Source organism: Leptodactylus fuscus, chromosome 11 (assembly GCF_031893055.1).
Source record: "Leptodactylus fuscus isolate aLepFus1 chromosome 11, aLepFus1.hap2, whole genome shotgun sequence".
In the NCBI taxonomy this organism is placed as follows: domain Eukaryota; kingdom Metazoa; phylum Chordata; class Amphibia; order Anura; family Leptodactylidae; genus Leptodactylus; species Leptodactylus fuscus.
In genome coordinates this window covers 80342511-80368301 of record NC_134275.1, presented here as the reverse complement: position 1 = coordinate 80368301, position 25791 = coordinate 80342511, and the positions used below count along the sequence as shown (strand labels likewise).

The following is a 25791-nucleotide window of genomic DNA, read 5'->3' as shown; positions in this document are numbered from 1 at the left end:
AAGCAGCCGGTGGCATCATCAGTGACAAGCACAGCTGTCTGTCAGCTGACAGGCTGACTTTCACCAAAATGAACAGACAATGGATAGACTCATCATATACATGTCAGTTACATGACAAATTTAGTGCAATTTGCAAGTCTAAGATGGGTTGGAGATCTGCAGAGAGGAATCTCACCACCTCTTGCGGGTGCCATCATTTGGAAGGCAAGCCCTGGGCTCAGTGGGTGAGAGCAAGCGCAGGATAATCGTCGTTTGGCCTGGCGGCCACTGCCTCTTCCACTGTTGACAGGGCTGGCGCTGCAGTCCAGACCAGGAGCCAGGACACCTCCACATCTGCCTCTGACACTTTGGGGAGTTCACCCTCATCCTCACCTTTTCCTGCCATTTCTCCTTTTGCCCGCGCCATCATGCGCCTCTTCCCAGCAACTCCCCATCTCCCAAGCCTTTCATTTCATGCTAAAGTACAGCGCAACCCACCCACATGCCCAAGGCTTCAACGGCCTCATCTCAAGAAATCTGGCCCAGGAGATGTTGGAATCCCGGCTGGGGGACACTCTGCCCTTTTTGGGCAGAGTGTCTACTGCGCCACCGCACTGTGCCGTCCACACCAGCACTTTCCCCCAAACATGAGGCGGTCCCTAAATTCAGCGTTTAGCCCTAAAGTTCCATGTGACCAGTTACGAATGGACAAGTGCATGCGGACAGGGACGCTACCTTTCAATTTTGGCACAGTGGTTGAATGTAGTTGAGGCGTGGACTGGGTCGCAAAATGTGGTGGCCTGACTTGTCTCCCCACACAACATTCCTGGGAGGAGGGCTGAAACACCACCCTCCTCCGCTGTTAAATTGACCCCAGCTACGAGCTGGAAACGCTGCAACACTGGTGTGGGGAGACGTCAGCGGGCCGTGCTGAAGCTCATCAGCTTGGGGGCCAGACAGCACACTGCCTACAAAGTGAGTCATGCCATCCTCGATGAGACGGCAATGTGGTTTTTGCCACTGCACCTGGGCCCAGGCATGTTGTCATGTGTGATAATGGCCGGAACCTGGGATCGGCTCTGTAGCTTGGCAGCCTGCAACATATTCCATGCCTGGGCCACGTTTTTAACTCATTGCTGCTAATCTTTTGAAAAAGGTACCCCAATGTTCCTGAGCTACTGGTGAAAGTGCGGCGCTTGTGCGGATAGTTTTTAAAGTGTATAGTTGCCGCTGCTAGCCTCTATGCACTCCTACAACGCCTGTACCTGCTGGAACAACGGCTGTTGTGCGACGTCTCCACACTGCTGGCACTAAACATATCATGTGTTGAGCAGAGTGTGTGAGCAGCACAGACCTTTGATGTAGTTCCAACTCCAAAACCCTCAGGTTCGTCAAAGTCAACTCCCTCAGTTGCTCAACCATGAGTGGCCATGGGTGGCAGACTTATGTGAAATCCCATCCCATCCATTGCACTGGACACGAAACATTAGCATGCGCTCAGCACAACTTCGGATATGGCAGCTGCGTTAAGCAGGGTGCAGGGTACAACACAGACCAGGCCCGAGCACCAGGAACAGGTGTTAGAAATACTGCAGCATCCGCCATTTCCTTCCAATTTTGGGGTTTTGGACCCGCCACCGACTTGTCTGGACCTAAGTGGGGATCATGAGACACAGTTGCCATCAGGGCAAGCTGTGGTCATGTGCGGTTTGCAGTAAGGGGCCAGTGCGCAATTGGAAGAGGAGTTGGTGGATGATGAGGCCACCGACCCCACATGGACAGGGGTGATGTCTAGGGGCTAAAGCAGTGTAGCTGTAGAGGGAAGCTAAATCAACAAAAAACCTGGGTAGAAGCAAAGGCATAAACTGGGGTGATGTTTAGGGGCTAAAGCAGTGTAGATGTGGAGGGAAGCTAATTCAACAAAAAAAAACAGGGTAGAAGCAAAGGCATAAACTGGGGTGATGTTTAGGGGTGAAAGCAGTGTAGATGTGGAGGGAAGCTAAGCAGCAAAAACAGTGGGTAGAAGCAAAGGCATGCAAAACTCTACCCTGTTGGAAGACTTATTCCTAGGTCTGGAACACGTTTATGGCCCCCCTGGACAAATTACTGCCACTCAGGGGCCTAGTGTCACCAGGAGGGACAAGTATAGGCGCATGTTGTGGGAATACCTGGCCGACACCAGCTCTGTCCTCTCCGATCCCTCTGTGCTCTACTGCCTAAACTTATTTTCTCATCTTTTTTTCTGCACTGCACATCTCTTGCCTGCTTCCTTTGGGATCTTACAAGTGGTGGTCCACTTCCAAAGTTGGTAACTTCAATAGACAGTGTAACGGGAGTAGCTGAGGGATCGCTATCTTAACCACTTTTTGGCACAAAATTAACTTCCAAAGCCAAATATGGTGCAAGTATATGATGCAAGGACACCTACACACCTATCTCTGACACATTGGGGAGTTCACCCTCATGCGCCCTTTTGGCCTGCACCATCATGCGCCTCTTCCCAGCCACTCCACATTTCCCAAGCTTTTCATTGCAGGCAGAAGTACAACACAACCCACCCCCATGCCCAAGCCTTTAACAGCCTCATCGATAAACTGCTGGCCCTGGAGATGCTGGTGTTTGTTTACGCTTCTGGAGACCCAGGCCTTCCGTCAGCAGATGGCAGCTGGGGCACCTCCCTATGCTGGGCCTAGCTGTTACTACTTCTCTTGGTGTGCTGTCCCTGCCTTGCGCCTGCATGTGTCCCATAACATCAGTCGGGCCCAGAGCTCTGCGCTTTGCTGCAAGGTCCACTTGACCACCGACACATGGACAAGCGCCTGTGGTCAGGGATGCTGCAGTGCTTATCTTTAATGACAGGCAGGGTGAATGTGGTGGAGTCTGTTCCCCGGGTGCAAACTGGGGTGGCCTATCTCCTCTCCCAGGCCAAAATTCATGGCAGGAGTAGACTGAAACCCTACGATGCTGCAACCTCCACCCCAGCTACTAGCGGAAAACACTGTAACACTGGCATGGGGAGATGTCAGCAGGCCGTGCTGAAACTGATCAGCTTGGGGGACAGACAGCACAGTGCCTCCGAGGTCAGGGATGCCATCCTGGCTGAGATGGCATTTTTTTTTCCCTGCTACACCTGGGGCCTGGCATTTTTGCGCCTGTGATAATGGCTGGAACCTGGTAGCAGATCTGGAGCTTGCCAGACTCAAACACGGTCCACGCATGGCCCACGTTTTCCAACTTGTTGGTGCCATGTTTCTTTGAAACCTACACCATTGTGCCTGATATACAGGTCAAAGTGGGGCCATTTTCGTAAGTGAGAACTAGCCTCTGCTAGGCAGAAAACATTCAGAGCACACTCCTCTCATCTTCGCACCGTTGGCTGGCAGAGGAAGACGAGGGGGTTGGAGTGGCATCTGATGTCCCTGTCCCACACGAGGCTAGAGGGTGCACTTCAGTGCATCCCATTGCTTCACCACAAATGGTGTGAAGGGGAGTGGAAAATGGAGGAAATGGAGAGTGACCCTTACAGTTGGGGCCAGCAAAGGCATGCCAAGTAACACACTGGCACACATGGCTGACTTCATCTTGGGTTGCTTTTCAACACATATTTCACATCATGAAGAACAAATAATACTGGATTTTTACAAGCCTCGAACCCCGGTCTAGGTCTAATGTCTGTTCCTTTCTTATATTAGGGGAGAGGGAAAAAAAATTACTTCAGTGATACGTTTAGCGTACATAGACTGACTATTAATGTGTATCCCACTTAGTGTTGTTAGGGTTACACACTGTCACAACCTGGCTAAAGTTTCTATAGCTGTTAATAAAGTCAACATAACTTTACGGTATCCAAAAAGAGAGCTGGTACCGACAGAGAGCAAGACAAATGTCAACAAAAGCTGTGAGCTCTGAACACCCACAGTGACTTTGGCGTCATCATCATTATAAGGGAGCGGGTGGTAATAAATAACTTGGCAGTGCCTAAAACCCAAAAAGCTTATACAACTATATTTACATTAAGATACACAAATGACACTTTTCAGTAGCATGTCATGAGACAAGCTGATAAGCTCTTCCTTTGTGCAGTGCTATTTGAAAGTTAAACGCTGCCTTTATTTTAATTCTGGAGAAGGTGCAGACATTAGATTTAGAACATGTTGTCTTCATTGTCCAAATCCTCTATATAGGTAATGTGTTTTTCGGGCCGAGCTGTCTGGGAACGAGCTGGTGCAGCACTGACAACCTGGGTGAATATGGCAAGAGCCTGAGATGTAGGGTGAATGAATCCCCAAATTATTTGTGGAATTCCCAGTCAGACAATGGCACTATATACCAGTAGCAAAAATTGTGGGTGCACATAACCCCCATATATTCTTTGAATTCCCAGTGAGACAATGGCACTATATACCAGTAGCAAAAATTGTGGGTGCACGTAACCCCAATATATTCTTTGAATTCCCAGTCAGACAATGGCACTATATACCAGTAGCAAAAATTGTGGGTGCACATAACCCCAATATATTCTTTGAATTCCCAGTGAGACAATGGCACTATATACCAGTAGCAAAAATTGTGGGTGTATATAGCCCCAATTCTATTGCTAGGGGACTTGCAGGGTATTTCTGAGGTGAAGGTGGGGGGGGGGCACACCGTTGGAACGGGGATTTGGGGTGTATATATGGGGTATACGGGAATACACTGTCAGTGTGTTCCATTCAGGATCCTGGGAAAGCTGGGTTGCGGCGATTGAGCCTGTCAGTGCCACGTTACACTGACAAGCTTCTCCCTGGAATTGAAGTTATATGTAAGCCCAATATATTCTTTGAATTCCCAGTGAGACAATGGCACTATATGGCAGTAGCAAAAATAGTGGGTGTATATAGCCCCAATTCTATTGCTAGGGGACTTGCAGGGTATTTCTGGGGTGAATGTGGGGGGGCACACCGTTGGAACGGGTATCGGGGGTATATATCGGGTATACGGGAATACACTGTCAGTGTATTCCATTCAGGATCCTGGGAAAGCTGGGTTGCGGTGATTGAGCCCGTCAGTGCCACGTTACACTGACAAGCTTCTCCCTGGAATTTAGCTCTTACAAGAGCTGTTGTGGTTGTCTTCTCCTTCCTATCCTAGCCTGTCCCTGCCTACCCAGAATCTAAGCCCTAGCTAACTGGACGGAAACCTCCGTCTCCGGTGAATTGCAAGCTCAGAATGACGCGAAGCTGGGTGTCGCTGTTCTTTTAAATTAGAGGTCACATGTTTTCGGCAGCCAATGGGTTTTGCCTACTTTTTTCAACGTCACCAGTGTCGTAGTTCCTGTCCCACCTACCCTGCGCTGTTATTGGAGCAAAAAAGGCGCCAGGAAAGGTGGGAGGGGAATTGAGTAATGGCGCACTTTACCACGCGGTGTTCGATTCGATTCGAACATGCCGAACAGCCTAATATCCGATCGAACATGAGTTCGATAGAACACTGTTCGCTCATCTCTAGAATACACGTCTACAAATAAACGTGTAAGGGTCCATTCACACGGCGTAACTTGGTGCTTATTTTTACATCGAGCTCCGCATTACGGGAGCGTTTGCACCGTGCTATTTACGGTGCGCGTTTACGATCGTAAAATTTCACCCGCGACTCGATTTACACACTTCTACAATCACCGCAGACAAAGTCGCGGGTAGCAGCTAGTATATATATATATATATATATATATATATATATATATATATATATATATATATATTGTACACTACCACCCCATACCCTGTATATTACATATCATACACACATATGACTTGTACATACATGATATATGTGCTGTGTGTAACATGTTCCTGTGCTGTCTGCAGGTTTCCATTATTACCAGGTTATGTACGGCTGTGAGCTGGGAGATGACGGCAGGATTACGGGATATATACAGTACGGATATGATGGCAGAGAGTTCATGTCCCTGGACACACAGACGTGGACATTTATCCCCACCATGTCCCAGGCTCTGCTCACCACACAGAGATGGAACAGTCCAGAGGTAGAAGAGGGGGAGAGACACAAGAATTATCTGGAGACTGAATGTATCGAGTACCTGAAGAAACATCTGGAGAATGGGAGAGAAGATCTGGAGAGGAGAGGTGAGCGCTCAGTATACAGCTGTCTATGGTCCCTACTGTCACATGTCCTGTATGTGTGTGATGCGTGGGCGGATCCTACTGTCACATGTCCTGTATGTGTGTGATGTGTGGGCGGATCCTACTGTCACATGTCCTGTATGTGTGTGATGCGTGGGCGGATCCTACTGTCACATGTCCTGTATGTGTGTGATGTGTGGGCGGATCCTACTGTCACATGTCCTGTATGTGTGTGATATGTGGGTGGAGCTCTACTGTCACATGTCCTGTATGTGTGTGATACGTGGCGTGTTCTGGCCATCACATGGCAGGCCACCATTAATGCTCTGACATCTCTGCTGTGTATGTAACTGGAGCTGGCTAGGTATATAAAGTACACATAGCATACCCTGTTCCCCCGAAAGTAAGACATATCAGACGTTTTGTGGAATTTTCTAATATAAGGCATCCCCCGAAAGTAAGACATCCCCCAATAATAATAATCCTTCTGTGCAAAGATTGTATGAAGAAAAACATTGCAGCCTGCTGAACGCTGTGTGCGGTGCTCCGTGTGCACATGTATGACGGCTGCTGCCACTGCTGTGATACCATATGTTGTATCCACTGTTCCTGCTGCTGTAGGATGAGCTGGGAGATGCCCGTGGACATACACTAAGCATCGTATGCAGCGGAGGGTCCACTCTCCCAGCTCATCCCACAGCAGCAGGAACAGTGGATACAACATATGGTATCACAGCAGTGGCAGCAGCCGGTTTTCCTGTGCACACGGAGCACCGCACACAGCGTTCAGCAGGCTGCAATGTTTTTCTTCATACAATCTTTGAGCAGCAAGCACATCTCAATGTAGCGCAGTGGTGGTAGCAGCACACAAAAATAAAATAAGACATCCCCTGAAAATAAGACCTATCATATCTTTAGTTCCAAAATTTAATATGTCACTGTCTTATTTTTGGGGAAACAGGGTAGTGTCAGTATATACAGAGAGTCACCAGTATATACAAGGAGTGGACCAGGCAATATATGCAGATGATGGAGCAGTCAGTATATACAGATAATGTAGCATTTATCTGCACCCCATAGTATATTCTTTATTTCTATGGGCTCCTACAGGGATGGGGGCCCTCAGGGGCACCGTCTTTACATGAACATCTAACACATGTTCCAGGGACTAGAGATGAGCGAACACTAAAATGTTCGAGGTTCGAAATTCGATTCGAACAGCCGCTCACTGTTCGAGTGTTCGAATGGGTTTCGAACCCCATTATAGTCTATGGGGAACATAAACTCGTTAAGGGGGAAACCCAAATTCGTGTCTGGAGGGTCACCAAGTCCACTATGACACCCCAGGAAATGATACCAACACCCTGGAATGACACTGGGACAGCAGGGGAAGCATGTCTGGGGGCATAAAAGTCACTTTATTTCATGGAAATCCCTGTCAGTTTGCGATTTTCGCAAGCTAACTTTTCCCCATAGAAATGCATTGGCCAGTGCTGATTGGCCAGAGTACGGAACTCGACCAATCAGCGCTGGCTCTGCTGGAGGAGGCGGAGTCTAAGATCGCTCCACACCAGTCTCCATTCAGGTCCGACCTTAGACTCCGCCTCCTCCGGCAGAGCCAGCGCTGATTGGCCGAAGGCTGGCCAATGCATTCCTATGCGAATGCAGACTTAGCAGTGCTGAGTCAGTTTTGCTCAACTACACATCTGATGCACACTCGGCACTGCTACATCAGATGTAGCAATCTGATGTAGCAGAGCCGAGGGTGCACTAGAACCCCTGTGCAAACTCAGTTCACGCTAATAGAATGCATTGGCCAGCGCTGATTGGCCAATGCATTCTATTAGCCCGATGAAGTAGAGCTGAATGTGTGTGCTAAGCACACACATTCAGCACCGCTTCATCAAGCCAATACAATGCATTAGCCAGTGCTGATTGGCCAGAGTACGGAATTCGGCCAATCAGCGCTGGCTCTGCTGGAGGAGGCGGAGTCTAAGGTCGGACCTGAATGGAGACTGGTGTGGAGTGATCTTAGACTCCGCCTCCTCCAGCAGAGCCAGCGCTGATTGGCCGAATTCCGTACTCTGGCCAATCAGCACTGGCTAATGCATTGTATTGGCTTGATGAAGCAGTGCTGAATGTGTGTGCTTAGCACACACATTCAGCTCTACTTCATCGGGCTAATAGAATGCATTGGCCAATCAGCGCTGGCCAATGCATTCTATTAGCGTGAACTGAGTTTGCACAGGGGTTCTAGTGCACCCTCGGCTCTGCTACATCAGATTGCTACATCTGATGTAGCAGTGCCGAGTGTGCATCAGATGTGTAGTTGAGCAAAACTGACTCAGCACTGCTAAGTCTCTGCATTCGCATAGGAATGCATTGGCCAGCCTTCGGCCAATCAGCGCTGGCTCTGCCGAAGGAGGCGGAGTCTAAGGTCGGACCTGAATGGAGACTGGTGTGGAGCGATCTTAGACTCCGCCTCCTCCAGCAGAGCCAGCGCTGATTGGTCGAGTTCCGTACTCTGGCCAATCAGCGCTGGCCAATGCATTCTATTAGCCCGATGAAGTAGAGCTGAATGTGTGTGCTTAGCACACACATTCAGCTCTACTTCATCAGGCTAATAGAATACATTGGCCAATCAGCGCTGGCCAATGCATTCTATTAGCTTGATGAAGCAGAGTGTGCACAAGGGTTCAAGCGCACCCTCGGCTCTGATGTAGCAGAGCTGAGGGTGCACAAGGGTTCAAGTGCACCCTCGGCTCTCCTACATCAGAGCCGAGGGTGCGCTTGAACCCTTGTGCAGCCTCGGCTCTGCTACATCAGAGCCGAGGGTGCGCTTGAACCCTTGTGCACACTCTGCTTCATCAAGCTAATAGAATGCATTGGCCAGCGCTGATTGGCCAGAGTACGGAATTCGGCCAATCAGCGCTGGCCAATGCATCCCTATGGGAAAAAGTTTATCTCACAAAAATCACAATTACACACCCGATAGAGCCCCAAAAAGTTATTTTTAATAACATTCCCCCCTAAATAAAGGTTATCCCTAGCTATCCCTGCCTGTACAGCTATCCCTGTCTCATAGTCACAAAGTTCACATTCTCATATGACCCGGATTTGAAATCCACTATTCGTCTAAAATGGAGGTCACCTGATTTCGGCAGCCAATGACTTTTTCCAATTTTTTTCAATGCCCCTGGTGTCGTAGTTCCTGTCCCACCTCCCCTGCGCTGTTATTGGTGCAAAAAAGGCGCCAGGGAAGGTGGGAGGGGAATCGAATTTTGGCGCACTTTACCACGTGGTGTTCGATTCGATTCGAACATGGCGAACACCCTGATATCCGATCGAACATGTGTTCGATAGAACACTGTTCGCTCATCTCTACCAGGGACGTTTCCATTGTATACATGACCTAGACAGGTAGTATATAATGAGAGAGCAGCCGAAGGTAATATAGAGTGGTCTGTAACCAGCTATTGGGAAACTACAACTCCCAGCGTAATATAATAGGTGCCTCATATATAATCATTTCCCCCCTCTTATAGGCCTCTTATAAATTGTTCCTTCCTTATAAATAATAGTTCACCCTAATAATAGTCTCCCCACATATAATGTCCCTTTATAATACCCCCCTTATATAGGATTGTTCCCTTATACAGTGTTGGACTGAAGGGTCTAGGTCCCATGCTCACTACAGTGACCCCACACAATATAATATACTCCCCACAGTGCGCACCCCTGTATATTATGCTCACCACAGTGACCCCACACAATATAATATGCTCCCCAGAGTGCGCACCCCTGTATATTATGCTCACCACAGTGACCCCACACAATATAATATGCTCCCCAGAGTGCGCACCCCTGTATATTATGCTCACCACAGTGACCCCACACAATATAATATGCTCCCCACAGTGCGCACCCCTGTATATTATGCTCACCACAGTGACCCCACACAATATAATATGCTCCCCACAGTGCGCATCCCTGTATATTATGCTCACCAAAGTGACCCCACACAATATAATATGCTCCCCAGAGTGTGCACCCCTGTATATTATGCTCACCACAGTGACCCCACACAATATAATATACTCCCCACAGTGCACACCCCTGTATATTATGCTCACTACAGTGACCCCACACAATATAATATGCTTCCCACAGTGCGCACCCCTGTATATTATGCTCACTACAGTGACCCCACACAATATAATATGCTCCCCAGAGTGCCCCACTCAGTTTAATGTTCCACAGTGTCCCCACACATCACAATATGCTCTCAGTAGGGCCCCCCAGTATAATGCCAAACAGTGGCCCCACACAGTATAATATACTTCCCAGAGCCTCTTAGCGCTTTAGGTGAACCTCTCAAAAGTAGTTATAATGAATATTCGTGACGTTTACGTTTCAGTGCTATTATTATACTGTGTGATATCTTCAAACCCCAGAGAATAATAATCAGAAGCCCAGGGGAGGTGAGGGAAATTAACAAACAGTTATACTCACCTCACCTTACCTCTCCTGGGAATCCTCGCATTGCTCCACTGGCTCTGGCTTCTTGAGGTCTGCAGCTGACGTCATGGATCCAAGATGTCACCGCTGAGGCCTGTGATTAGGCCACAACCACAGGCCTCTGTGGTGACATCTGACAGAAATGGCCACAAGATGATCCCGCATCGCTGGACCTCCTCTGGGCAGGCTTCTGTTGGAAAGGGGCTTTACGGCACATGATGCAGGATCACTGGACACCCATAAGAGACTTCTTTCCATTATCGATGTGGCCGAGGTTTACACTCTATGACTGTGCTGCAGCTCTCATACAGTATAGAAGGGTCTTCAGACTTCATAATGCCATGCACACGGTCAAGCAGTCCAGTGCCAGAGGCAGCAAAGCAACCCCAAAACATCATGGACCCTCCGCCATGTCTGACTGTAGGGGGCGTCGTCTTTTCTTTGAAGGCCTCTTTTTTTTTCCTGTAAACTCTATGTTGAGGCCTTTTCCTACTTTTGTCTCCTCTGACCAGAGAACATTCTTCCAGAACGGTTTTGGCTTTCTCAGGTAAGTTTTGGCAAACTCCAGCCTGGGTTCTGTCTGTGGGTAAGAAGTGGGGTCTTCCTGGGTCTCCTACCATACAGTCCCTTCTCATTCAGACGCTGACACTGGATAGTACGGGGTGACACTGTTGTACCCTCGGACTGCAGGGCAGCTTGGACTTGTTTGGATGTTAGTCGAGGTTCTTTATCCGCCATCCGCACAATCTTGCGGTGAAATCTCTCGTCAATGTTTCTTTTGCGTCCACATCTAGGGAGGTTAGCCACAGGGCCATGGGCTTTACACTTCTTGATGACACTGCACACGGTAGACATAGGAACATTCAGGGCTTTGGAGATGGACTTGTAGCCTTGAGATTGCTCATGCTTCCTCACAATTTTGCTTCTCAAGTCCTCAGACAGTTCTTTGGTCTTCTTTCTTTTCTCCATGCTCAATGTGGTACACACAAGGACACAGGTTGAGTCAACTTTAATCCATTTCAACTGGCTGCAAGTATGATTTAGTTATTGTCACCACCTGTTAGGTGCCTCAGGTAAGTAACAGGTGCTGTTAATTACACAAATTATAGAAGCATCACATGATTTTTCAAACAGTGCCAATACTTTTGTCCACCCCCTTTTTTATGTTTGCTGTGGAATTATATCCAATTTGGCTTTTTGACAATTCTTTTTGTGGTTTTCCATTGAAGACAAATTAAATAAAGAAAATAATACCAAAGAATTTGTGATTGCAATCATTTTCTGGAAGAACACGAGTATTATCTGACAGAATAGCAGGGGGGCCAATACTTTTGGCCAACACTGTAAATATAATCCATGGGAAAACCCCTTTTGAAGGGAGTCTGTCAGCAGTGAAATCAGTATCAGAATAATGGCAGTACCTTGTAGGGCGGCTTTCACACTTTCCACTTTCTTAGGCCATTTATATTTTCTTCTTTTCTTTTTCTCTTAGTTCAGCCAAAAGTGAAGGTCTCTGGTCAAAAGAAAGATGAGATTCTGACACTTCACTGCCAGGTCTACGGATTTCACCCCAAACCAGTGGATGTGAAGTGGATGAAGAACGGGGAGGACGACATTCCCACATATCAGACCACACACACCCTCCCCAATCCTGATGGCACCTATCAAATTAGGGTCACTGCGGAAGTGATCCCCAAAGAGGGCGACAGCTACTCCTGTTATGTGCATCACAGCAGCCTGAAAGAGCCCCTGAACATAATGTGGGGTGAGTTGTGTCCATACTGGGGGGATAACAGGAGGACGACTATGGAATATGTCATGACTGGTGGTCACTACTTAGCTGTCTAGTCTATTGCCTGATCTCCAGTGTCTCATTAATGTCCAGTTCAATACATGGGTTACATAGGCACTATACTGTCCTATACTGTACTCTACTGTAAACAAACTATATATCAATTAATAGTATAATTTGCAGTGTGAGACAAATACAGAGACTTACAAAGCGATACTGCAGCCTCTAGTAAGTGATTGACCTCACCGCAGTGCTGGATTTGCAGCTGCATTGCTCAGTATTGTTATAGCACTTTCTTCTTGCTGTTGCTTCTGAGAGGGAGCAGGATCTGCGGCGCAAGACTCACTACCGACTAGGCCCATTCATTCAGGCCTAATCAGGAGCAGGATGCCTAGACAGAATATTGATGCACAGCATTGGCATCCCATCGTGGCTAGCTGCACTGAAAAGTCACATGGCGGAGAAGGTTGTTCCAGGTTTGAGTAGCAGATTCAGCAATGAAAATCGCCAATGACTATGAGAGTCTAAATTTATCCTAAGATGAAGTTACAAGATGAAAGATATGCTGTAAATCGACCTTATGTATCTACATGTATATAATATTACTCCACTATATACAAGTTATTACTACACTGTATATCTAGCTTGTGTACCTGTATATAATATTATCACACTATACACATGTCATTACTACACTGTTGGTGGCTATATTGTGATCTTTGATGCCTGAGGCTTCCAGAATAATCCGCAGCTCATATTCACCTTCCTGTTCTTTACCTTTTAGAAGCAGAGAGGTCCGGTATCTGGATCATCATCGCTGTGGTCATAGGTGTGCTGGTCGTCGCTATTCTTGGCATTATTGGATATTTTGTATATAGAAGTAAGTGTCAGTAATGCAGCGCTCCTTCTCTTCTAAACTGGGAAGAGTCACAATTCACCAGTAACTACATACACATATCTCACCAGTAACTACATACACAGATCTCACCAGTAACTACATACATGAATCTCACCAGTAACTACATACACAGATCTCACCAGTAACTACATACATGAATCTCACCAGTAACTACATACACATATCTCACCAGTAACTACATACACAGATCTCACCAGTAACTACATACATGAATCTCACCAGTAACTACATACACATATCTCACCAGTAACTACATACACAGATCTCACCAGTAACTACATACATGAATCTCACCAGTAACTACATACAGGGATCTCACCAGTAACTACATACACAGATCTCACCAGTAACTACATACACAGATCTCACCAATAACTACATACACAGATCTCACCAGTAACTACATACACAGATCTCACCAGTAACTACATACACAGATCTCACCAGTAACTACATACACGGATCTCACCAGTAACTACATACACAGATCTCACCAGTAACTACATACACAGATCTCACCAGTAACTACATACACAGATCTCACCAGTAACTACATACACAGATCTCACCAGTAACTACATACAGGGATCTCACCAGTAACTACATACAGGGATCTCACCAGTAACTACATACACAGATCTCACCAGTAACTACATACACGGATCTCACCAGTAACTACATACAGGGATCTCACCAGTAACTACATACACAGATCTCACCAGTAACTACATACACAGATCTCACCAGTAACTACATACACAGATCTCACCAGTAACTACATACACGGATCTCACCAGTAACTACATACAGGGATCTCACCAGTAACTACATACACAGATCTCACCAGTAACTACATACACAGATCTCACCAGTAACTACATACACAGATCTCACCAGTAACTACATACATGAATCTCACCAGTAACTACATACAGGGATCTCACCAGTAACTACATACACAGATCTCACCAGTAACTACATACACAGATCTCACCAGTAACTACATACACAGATCTCACCAGTAACTACATACACAGATCTCACCAGTAACTACATACACAGATCTCACCAGTAACTACATACACGGATCTCACCAGTAACTACATACACGGATCTCACCAGTAACTACATACACAGATCTCACCAGTAACTACATACACAGATCTCACCAATAACTACATACACAGATCTCACCAGTAACTACATACACAGATCTCACCAGTAACTACATACACAGATCTCACCAGTAACTACATACACGGATCTCACCAGTAACTACATACACAGATCTCACCAGTAACTACATACACAGATCTCACCAGTAACTACATACACGGATCTCACCAGTAACTACATACAGGGATCTCACCAGTAACTACATACACAGATCTCACCAGTAACTACATACACAGATCTCACCAGTAACTACATACACGGATCTCACCAGTAACTACATACACAGATCTCACCAGTAACTACATACAGGGATCTCACCAGTAACTACATACACAGATCTCACCAGTAACTACATACACGGATCTCACCAGTAACTACATACAGGGATCTCACCAGTAACTACATACACAGATCTCACCAGTAACTACATACACAGATCTCACCAGTAACTACATACAGGGATCTCACCAGTAACTACATACACAGATCTCACCAGTAACTACATACACAGATCTCACCAGTAACTACATACACGGATCTCACCAGTAACTACATACACGGATCTCACCAGTAACTACATACACGGATCTCACCAGTAACTACATACACGGATCTCACCAGTAACTACATACACAGATCTCACCAGTAACTACATACACAGATCTCACCAGTAACTACATACAGGGATCTCACCAGTAACTACATACACAGATCTCACCAGTAACTACATACACAGATCTCACCAGTAACTACATACATGAATCTCACCAGTAACTACATACACAGATCTCACCAGTAACTACATACACGGATCTCACCAGAAACTTCATACACGGATCTCACCAGTAACTACATACACGGATCTCACCAGTAACTACATACAGGGATCTCACCAGTAACTACATACACGGATCTCACCAGTAACTACATACACGGATCTCACCAGTAACTACATACACGGATCTCACCAGTAACTACATACACAGATCTCACCAGTAACTACATACACAGATCTCACCAGTAACTACATACACAGATCTCACCAGTAACTACATACACAGATCTCACCAGTAACTACATACACGGATCTCACCAGTAACTACATACACAGATTAATCCCATGGTGCTCTGTACATTATTAGATTAATCCTATGGTGCTCTGTACATTATAATATTAATCCCTTGGTGCTCTGTATATTATTATATTAATCCCATGGTGCTGTACATTATTATATTAATCCCATGGTGCTCTGTACAATATTAAATTAATCCCATGGTGCTCTGTACATTATTATATTAATCCCAGGTTGCTCTGTACATTATTATATTAATCCCATGATGCTCTGTACATTATTATATTAATCCCATGATGCTCTGTACATTATTATATTAATCCCATGATGCTCTGTACATTATTATATTAATCCCATGATGCTCTGTACATTATTATATTAATCCCATGGTGCTCTGTACATTATTATATTAATCCCATGATGCTCTGTACATTATTATATTAATTCCATGGTGCTCTGTACATTATTATATTAATCCCATGGTGCTCTGTACATTATTATATTAATTGCATGGTGCTCTGTACATTATTATATTAATCCCATGGTGCTCTGTACATTCTTATAATTATCATATGGTGCTGTACATTATTATATTAATCCCATGGCGCTCTGTACATTATTATATTAATCCCATGGTGCTCTGTACATTATTATAATTATCATATGGTGCTGTACATTATTATATTAATCCCATGGCGCTCTGTACATTATTATATTAATCCCATGGTGCTCTGTACATTATTATATTAATCCCATGGTGCTGTACATTATTATATTAATCCCATGGTTCTCTGTACATTATTAGATTAATTCCATGGTTCTCTGTGCATTATTAGATTAATCCCATGGTGCTCTGTACATTATTATATTAATCCCATGGTGCTGTACATTATTATATTAATCCCATGGTTCTCTGTACATTATTAGATTAATTCCATGGTTCTCTGTACATTATTATATTAATCCCATGGTGCTGTACATTATTATATTCCATGGTGCTGTACATTATTATATTAATTCCATGGTTCTCTGTACATTATTAGATTAATTCCATGGTGCTGTACATTATTATATTCCATGGTGCTGTACATTATTATATTAATGCATGGTGCTGGACATTATTATATTAATCCCATGGTGCTCTGTACATTATTATATTAATCCCATGGCATTCTGTACATTATTATATTAATTCCATGGTGCTCTGTACATTATTATATTAATTCCATGGTTCTCTGTACATTATTAGATTAATTCCATGGCGCTCTGTACATTATTATATTAATCCCATGGTGCTCTGTACATTCTTATAATTATCATATGGTGCTGTACATTATTATATTAATCCCATGACGCTCTGTACATTATTATATTAATCCCATGGTGCTCTGTACATTATTATAATTATCATATGGTGCTGTACATTATTATATTAATCCCATGGCGCTCTGTACATTATTATATTAATCCCATGGTGCTGTACATTATTATATTAATCCCATGGCGCTCTGTACATTATTAGATTAATTCCATGGTGCTGTACATTATTATATTCCATGGTGCTGTACATTATTATATTACTCCCATGGTGCTGGACATTATTATATTAATCCCATGGTGCTCTGTACATTATTATATTACTCCCATGGTGCTGGACATTATCATATTAATCCCATGGTGCTCTGTACATTATTATATTAATTCCATGGTTCTCTGTACATTATTAGATTAATTCCATGGCGCTCTGTACATTATTATATTAATTCCATGGTGCTCTGTACATTATTAGATTAATTCCATGGTGCTGTACATTATTATATTCCATGGTGCTCTACATTATTATATTAATTCCATGGTGCTGTACATTATTATATTAATGCCATGGTGCTGGACATTATTATATTAATCCCTTGGTGCTCTGTACATTATTATATTAATCCCATGGTGCTGTACATTATTATATTAATCCCATGGTGCTCTGTACATTATTATATTAATCCCATGGTGCTCTGTACATTATTATATTAATTCCACGGTGCTCTGTACATTATTATATTAATCCCATGGTGCTCTGTACATTATTATATTAATTCCATGGTTCTCTGTACATTATTAGATTAATTCCATGGTGCTGTACATTATTATATTCCATGGTGCTGTACATTATTATATTAATGCCATGGTGCTGGACATTATTATATTAATCCCATGGTGCTATGTACATTATTATATTAATCCCATGGCGCTCTGTACATTATTATATTAATTCCATGGTGCTCTGTACATTATTAGATTAATTCCATGGTGCTGTACATTATTATATTAATTTCATGGTGGCGTACATTATTATATTAATCCCATGGTGCTCTGTACATTATTATATTAATCCCATGGTGCTCTGTACATTATTATATTAATTCCATGGTGCTCTGTACATTATTAGATTAATTCCATGGTGCTGTACATTATTATATTAATTTCATGGTGGTGTACATTATTATATTAATCCCATGGTGCTCTGTACATTATTATATTAATTCCATGGTTCTCTGTACACTATTAGTTTAATTCCATGGCGCTCTGTACATTATAATATTAATTCCATGGTGCTCTGTACATTATTAGATTAATTCCATGGTGCTGTACATTATTATATTCCATGGTGCTGTACATTATTTTATTAATTCCATGGCGCTCTGTACATTATTATATTAATCCCATGGTGCTGTACATTATTATATTAATCCCATGGTGCTCTGTACATTATTATATTAATCCCATAGTGTTCTGTACATTATTATATTAATCCCATGGCGCTCTGTACATTAGTATATTAATCCCATGGCGCTCTGTACATTATTATATTAATCCCATAGTGTTCTGTACAATATTATATTAATTCCATGGTGCTCTGTACAATATTATATTAATCCCATAGTGTTCTGTACATTATTATATTAATCCCATGGTGCTCTGTACATTATTATATTAATCCCATGGTGCTCTGTACATTATTATATTAATTCCATGGTGCTGTACATTATTATATTAATTTCATGGTGCTTTACATTTGGGGGTTACATACAATACACAGAATATACAGGTAGATATAATACTAACAATGACCGACTGGCACAGTGGGGTAGAGGGCCCTTTTTCAAGACTATAGGAAGAGTCTCCGGATGTGCCGTCATCTATCTAATGTATATGGCCTCCTGATACACGTGTGCTATCATGTCTATACAGCGTGTCCTCATCACCATCCCCCTCTGTTATTTCCCATGTAAGCAGTAATAATGGAGGGAGATGGACTGGATGACATTGTAGGATGGGATTATTTTTCCTAATTCCTTCTCTTCTTATTTCAGGAATGAGTGGTGACTACGGCCGAGCCCCTGGTGAGTATTGTGTATATGTGTCTGTGCTGAGATTAAGAGAACTCCTTAAGGAGAGTGCCATGAAGGCCACCTTTGCAGGTGTATGGAGACTTACAAGCCATTGATGCTCCACTGGGGGATTCTGGAGAATATGCAAATCTGTTTTCCATGATGTAATTAGGAAGACAATGCCTCTTCTTGCCGCCTCTAGGACTGCCCCCTTAGACACCAGGCATGGCTTTTTCAGACAGCCTAATACCATGATGTGGGATTATTGCCAAACTAGTATATCTCTCTCAAAAGGAAAAGACTCCCAACGGTGGACAGCGCTGTTTCGTTCTGGTTGGATCTCGTCAGCACAGCGTAGGGAAACTAGTTTGTCTAAGTGAGAGACTAGAGACCAGTGTCAGGAGGGTGCCATTAAGGCCACCTTTGCAGGCGTATGGAGACTTACAAGCCATTGATACTCCTAGTTGTGAATTTACTAATGATCTGGGGTATACAAGACTGTATCTTATGTATATAGTGTGGTGTATAGGAGATCACTGTGATCGCCATAATAACAGGACATCCCGACCTCCATCGGCTCTTGTAATCTTCTGAATTCTCACATCTAAGCTCAGTTGTGATTTAGGCTGAGGTCCCACGTTGCGGAAATTCTGCTTTTTTGTTGCAGGTGAATTTCACTCTAAATCTTTTCCTATTTTCACAGTTACAGAAGAGTTACCTGAATTGTCCCATAAACCCGCCAAAGTCTAATGGTGAATGGCGACGTCTTCTATAAGGACCCACAACCAGAGATCGCCATGTTGTCCTGTGATTATTAGCTTTATATTATAGGACAGACTGGATGAAAAAGAAGAGATTTCAGCATTGTGTGTTCTGGCCATAGAAAAAGAAGAAAATATTTTTGTATCGAAGACGTCTCATCATTTCCTCTGTATATAAACATCTAATCTAAGTTACACCTGCCGAGAGGTCTTGGGCAAACTGGAGAGACTGATGGACTGTTCCTCTTCTGCCCTTTATCTTTCCTTCCATTTGTGGAGACCTTTATCTCTAGAAGGTTAAGTTTTATTCCTTAGTAGACCTTTGCGTAGACGTTATCTACCTGATCTATTTGTATTCGGTGGATTAATTCATATCCAGATTGGAAAGTCCTGATGGAATTTTTTGCCTTTTTCACTTTCTTACACAGCAGAATTTTTACACTGTATGTTCTCCATTCTAGATCCAGGTTTAGAAAACCAATATCTGACAATGAACTTTCTTGCAAAATGCAGCAATTCCCTCAACACCAAATGTATTGATATATGAGTTTTTGTTAAACAATGGGATACCCTGAAACTCGTAATCTTAACCGTTGAACCGTTTCCTCTTTGCAATTCTTTTTTCCAATTGGACATCTGGTTATGTGAGTTGGGAGGAGCACAATCCCTGATTTTTGCTACCTAGAGGCATAGCCTCCACCCATATACCACTACAGCGGCCACAGTCCTTGGCACAGCCGGTTATCCAGCTGGATGTGACCCCCATTTCAGGATATCGTTGCCATTACTACAAAGATTTAGCTCTTACCAGAAACAGTGAAGTGTCCCCCAATTTTTGAGGAATCATGGGGTCACACTGGATGAACTTACTATCCTCTGGTTCCAATCAGGAGCGCACTGCTTTCCATTTTTGCTTTCCTCTACATGATCTTCATTCTCTATGTGTTTTAGACACTTTTTAACAGTTTCTGTGCATCACCTGACAGGTGGGTGGGGCTTGTTAAAAAGGGGGTGGGGATTAATATGCAAAACTGAGGACTAGACAATGTGCCAAAATTCTGGACAATGGACAAACTTATCAGAATCAAAGTCACCTAACAGACGACAAAAAGTGAGACTAGACAGTGTAAAAGTATGTCAGATTGTGAAGCAGATTTGGAAAATCTGTCGCACTATAAAAGGAGACAAATAAAGGAGGCGAAGATTGAGGTGGAGAGAAAAATTGCCAAGGAAAGTAAAAGTAATCCAAAATTATTCTTCAATGACATAAATAATAAGAGAATAAAAACAGAAAATGTGATCTGGGAGTAATGGTGGAGGAGGATGAGGAAAAAGCGCAAGTATTAAATGTCTTCTTCTCTACAATGTTTACACAAGAAAATCCATTGGCAGCGACATGATTAGGGGTAATGTTAACTCTCAATTAAATTTCACCTGCTTAACCCAGGAAGAAGTGTGGCGCCGTCTGCAAAACACTAAAATAGAGAAATCGCCCGGTCCAGATGGAATACACCCCCGAGTTCTGAGGGAATTAAGCATGGTCATAGATAGACCCTTGTCTAATATTTAAGGTTTCAGTAATGACTGGGTCAGTTCCACAGGATTGGCAAATAGCAAATGTGGTGCCAATGTTCAAAAAGGGGTGTAAAAGTGAACCTGGAAACTATAGGCCAGTAAGTTTAACTTCTGTGGTGGGAAAGATATTTGAGGGCTTTCTAAGAGATGCTGTCCTGGAGTATCTCAATGTAAATAATCTTATAACACCAAATCAGCATGGGTGTATGAGGAATCAGTCCTGTCAGACTAATCTGATCAGCTTCTATGAGGAGGTCAGTGCAAGACTGGACATGGGTAATGCAGTAGACGTGGTGTACCTGGACATGGGTGATACAGTAGACGTGGTGTACCTGGACATGGGTAATGCAGTAGACGTGGTGTATCTGGACATGGGTAATGCAGTGGACGTGGTGTATCTGGACATGGGTAATGCAGTGGATGTGGTGCATCTGGACATGGGTAATGCAGTGGACGTGGTGCATCTGGACATGGGTAATGCAGTGGACGTGGTGTATCTGGACATGGGTAATGCAGTGGATGTGGTGCATCTGGACATGGGTAATGCAGTGGATGTGGTGCATCTAGACATGGGTAATGCAGTGGACGTGGTGCATCTGGACATGGGTAATGCAGTGGACGTGGTGCACCTGGACATGGGTAATGCAGTGGACGTGGTGCACCTGGACATGGGTAATGCAGTGGACGTGGTGCATCTGGACATGGGTAATGCAGTGGACGTGGTGCACCTGGACATGGGTAATGCAGTGGACGTGGTGCACCTGGACATGGGTAATGCAGTGGACATGGTGTATCTGGACATGGATAATGCAGTAGACGTGGTGTACCTGGACATGGGTAATGCAGTGGACGTGGTGCATCCGTACATGGGTAATGTAGTAGACGTGGTGCATCCGGACATGGGTAATGCAGTGGATGTGGTGCGCCCGGACATGGGTAATGCAGTGGACGTGGTGTACCTGGACATGGGTAATGCAGTAGACGTGGTGTATCTGGACATGGGTAATGCAGTAGACGTGGTGTATCTGGACTTTTCAAAGGCCTTTGATACTGTTCCACATAAACGGTTGGTATGCAAAATGAGAGTGTTGGGACTGGGGGAAAACATCTGCATTTGGGTTAGCAACTGGCTCACTGATAGGAAACAGAGGGGACTTGTTAATGGTAAATATTCAGACTGGGCCACAGTCACCAGTGGGGGCCGCAAGGGTCAGTATTAGGTCCTCTCTTGTTTAATATCTTTATTAATGACCTGGTAGAGGGTTTACAAAGCAGGGTGTCCATATTACAGAGCAGGGAGTCCATATTACAGAGCAGGGAGTCCATATTACAGAGCAGGGGGTCCATATTACAAAGCAGGGGTCCATATTACACAGCAGGGTGTTCATATTACACAGCAGGGTGTTCATATTACACAGCAGGGGGTCCATATTTGCAGACTTTGTAGGGTAATTAATTAATAATGAGGAGGATAGTAGAATATTACAGGGGGATCTAAGGAAACTGGAAGCATGGGGGGAGGAGAGACTTGGCAAATGAAGTTTAATGTAGATAAATGTAAGGTAATGCACTTTGGTCGACGTAATACAATGTCTGACTATGTACTAAATAGTAAAGTACTGGATAAGACTGCCAATGAGAGAGACTTAGGGATTTTGGTGGACACAAGCTTACCTTTAGTGACCAGTGTCAGGCAGCTGCTGCCAAGGCAAATAAGATTATGGGATGCATCAAAAGAGGTCTAGATTCTCATGACAAGGACATAGTTATGCCTCTATACAAATCACTGGTACGGCCACACTTAGAATATTGTGCGCAATTTTGGGCCCCGATATACAAGAAAGACAGAAGTGAACTTGAAAAAGTGCAAAGGCGGAAACCAAAATGATTAGGGGAATGGGTGGACTGGAGGACAACGAGAGGTTAACAAACTTGGGGTTATTCAGTTTAGAGAAAAGACGTCTATGGGGAGATCTAATAACAATGTACAAATACATGAAGAGACAATACAAAGAGCTTTCTAAGGATCTTTTTACTCCTAGGCCAGTGACAAGGGGACATCCTAGATCGGTGACAGTGACAAGAGGACATCCTCTACACATAGACCAGTGATAAGGAGACGTCCTCTACACCTAGACCAGTGATAGTGACAAAGGGACGTCCTCTACACCTAGACCAGTGATAGTGACAAGAGGACGTCCTCTACACCTAGACCAGTGACAGTGACAAGAGGACGTCCTCTACACCTAGACCGGTGACAGTGACAAGAGGACGTCCTCTACACCTAGACCGGTGACAGTGACAAGAGGACGTCCTCTACACCTAGACCGGTGACAGTGACAAGAGGACGTCCTCTACACCTAGACCGGTGACAGTGACAAGAGGACGTCCTCTACACCTAGACCGGTGACAGTGACAAGGGGACATCCTGTACACCTAGACCAGTGACAGTGACAAGGGATGTCCTCTACACCTAGACCAGTGACAGTGACAAGGGATGTCCTCTACACCTAGACCAGTGACAGTGACAAGAGGACGTCCTCTACACCTAGACCAGTGACAGTGACAAGGGGACGTCCTCTACACCTAGACCAGTGACAAGAGGACGTCCTCTACACCTAGACCAGTGACAAGGGGACGTCCTCTACACCTAGACCAGTGACAGTAACAAGGGGACATCCTCTACACCTAGACCAGTGACAGTGACAAGAGGACGTCCTCTACACCTAGACCAGTGACAAGGGGACGTCCTCTACACCTAGACCGGTGACAGTGACAAGGGGACGTCCTCTACACCTAGACCAGTGACAGTGACAAGGGGACGTCCTCTACACCTAGATCGGTGACAGTGACAAGAGGACGTCCTCTACACCTAGACCAGTGACAGTGACAAGAGGACGTCCTCTACACCTAGACCAGTGACAAGGGGACGTCCTCTACACCTAGACCAGTGACAGTGACAAGGGGACATCCTCTACACCTAGACCAGTGACAGTGACAAGAGGACGTCCTCTACACCTAGACCAGTGACAAGGGGACGTCCTCTACACCTAGACCGGTGACAGTGACAAGGGGACGTCCTCTACACCTAGACCAGTGACAGTGACAAGGGGACATAATCTACACCTAGACCGGTGACAGTGACAAGGGGACGTCCTCTACACCTAGACCAGTGACAGTGACAAGGAGACGTCCTCTACACCTAGACCAGTGACAGTGACAAGGGGACGTCCTCTACACCTAGACCAGTGACAGTGACAAGAGGACATCCTCTACACCTAGACCAGTGACAAGGGGACGTCCTCTACACCTAGACCAGTGACAGTGACAAGAGGACATCCTCTACGTCTGGAGGAGAGAAGGTATCACCAGAAACATAGAAAGGGATTCTTCACAGTAAGAACATCGAGGCTCTGGAACTCTCTGCCCCAGGAAGTGGTGATGGCGGATTCATTAATACGAGTTCAAAGAGGGCCTGGATGCCTTTCTTGAAGAGAAAAATATAACAGGGTATGGACTCTAGATTTTAAGGACACATTGATCCAGGGTTTTTATATTGACTGCCAGATTGGAGTCGGGAAGGAATTTTTTCCCCTGAAATGGGGCAATTGGCATAAGCCTCATGGGAGGTTTTGCCTTCCCCTAGATCAACACTGTAGGGATTGTAGGGTTATAGGTTGGACTTGATGGACTGATGTCTTTATCCAACCTCATCTACTATGTAACTATGTCTAGTCTGTCTCTAATATGTCTAGTACTGTCTAGTCTGTCTCTAATACGCCTAGTACTGTCTAGTCTGTCTCTAATATGTCTAGTACTGTCTAGTCAATGCCTCAGGCATTCACACCAATAGAGGGCGCTCACCTGAATTCACTCTGCTAGGCATCGGGCCTGGGCAGAGCCGACTGCGCATGCCCGCACTACAAGAAAATGGCCGCTTACAGTCAAAGCGGCCATTTTCTTGTAGCACGGGCATGCGCATTCGGCTCTGCCCAGGCCTGATGCCTGGCAGAGTGAATTCAGAGCTGGAAGACGCCACGGGGAAGCTGCATGGAGAAGACTTCTAAAGGTAGGAGAAGAACCAGCGTTGATTGGCCGACTGTATAGCATCCGGCCAATCAACGCTGGTTCTGCATCGAATCCTTCCATTTGAATAGCGAGTGGTACTCGATCGAGTACGAGTATTTCGAATGCCATAGTATTTGATCGAATACCTACTCCATCGAATACTACTCGCTCATCTCTAGTCATATCCAATTGATCTAGCCTGTCTTTCTATACCAATATTTTGCATTGTGTCAAAAGGCGTTAACTATATTGCTATATTTGCTACTTTATACCAGAACGCTGACCGGCATTTAATAATGATGCCAGATCTGAGTTCAAGCACGTTCCGGCCCAATTTAACCACTGCCCTTACGCATATTATAGCCCTATGGCTAATAGTACTAAAGATCCATCAAGCTATTTTTTTCCGCTTCCACTCAGCT

The 25791-nt window shown here is 44.6% G+C and overlaps 1 protein-coding gene across 2 annotated transcripts in view; it reads left to right on the top strand.

Moving 5' to 3' along the window:
* Window positions 1–21698, top strand: part of LOC142185072 (class I histocompatibility antigen, F10 alpha chain-like) — a 30474-nt gene extending 8776 nt beyond the window's left edge. For both annotated transcript variants that reach the window (XM_075260322.1, XM_075260323.1), the window contains exons 3-7: window positions 5826–6104; window positions 12112–12384; window positions 13196–13291; window positions 18948–18977; window positions 19669–21698. In XM_075260322.1, the coding sequence (XP_075116423.1) occupies window positions 5826–6104; window positions 12112–12384; window positions 13196–13291; window positions 18948–18977; window positions 19669–19715 (725 nt within the window). In that variant the 3' untranslated portion in view covers window positions 19716–21698. The remainder of the gene's footprint in view (window positions 1–5825; window positions 6105–12111; window positions 12385–13195; window positions 13292–18947; window positions 18978–19668) is intronic.
* The last annotated feature ends 4093 nt before the right edge of the window (window positions 21699–25791 follow it).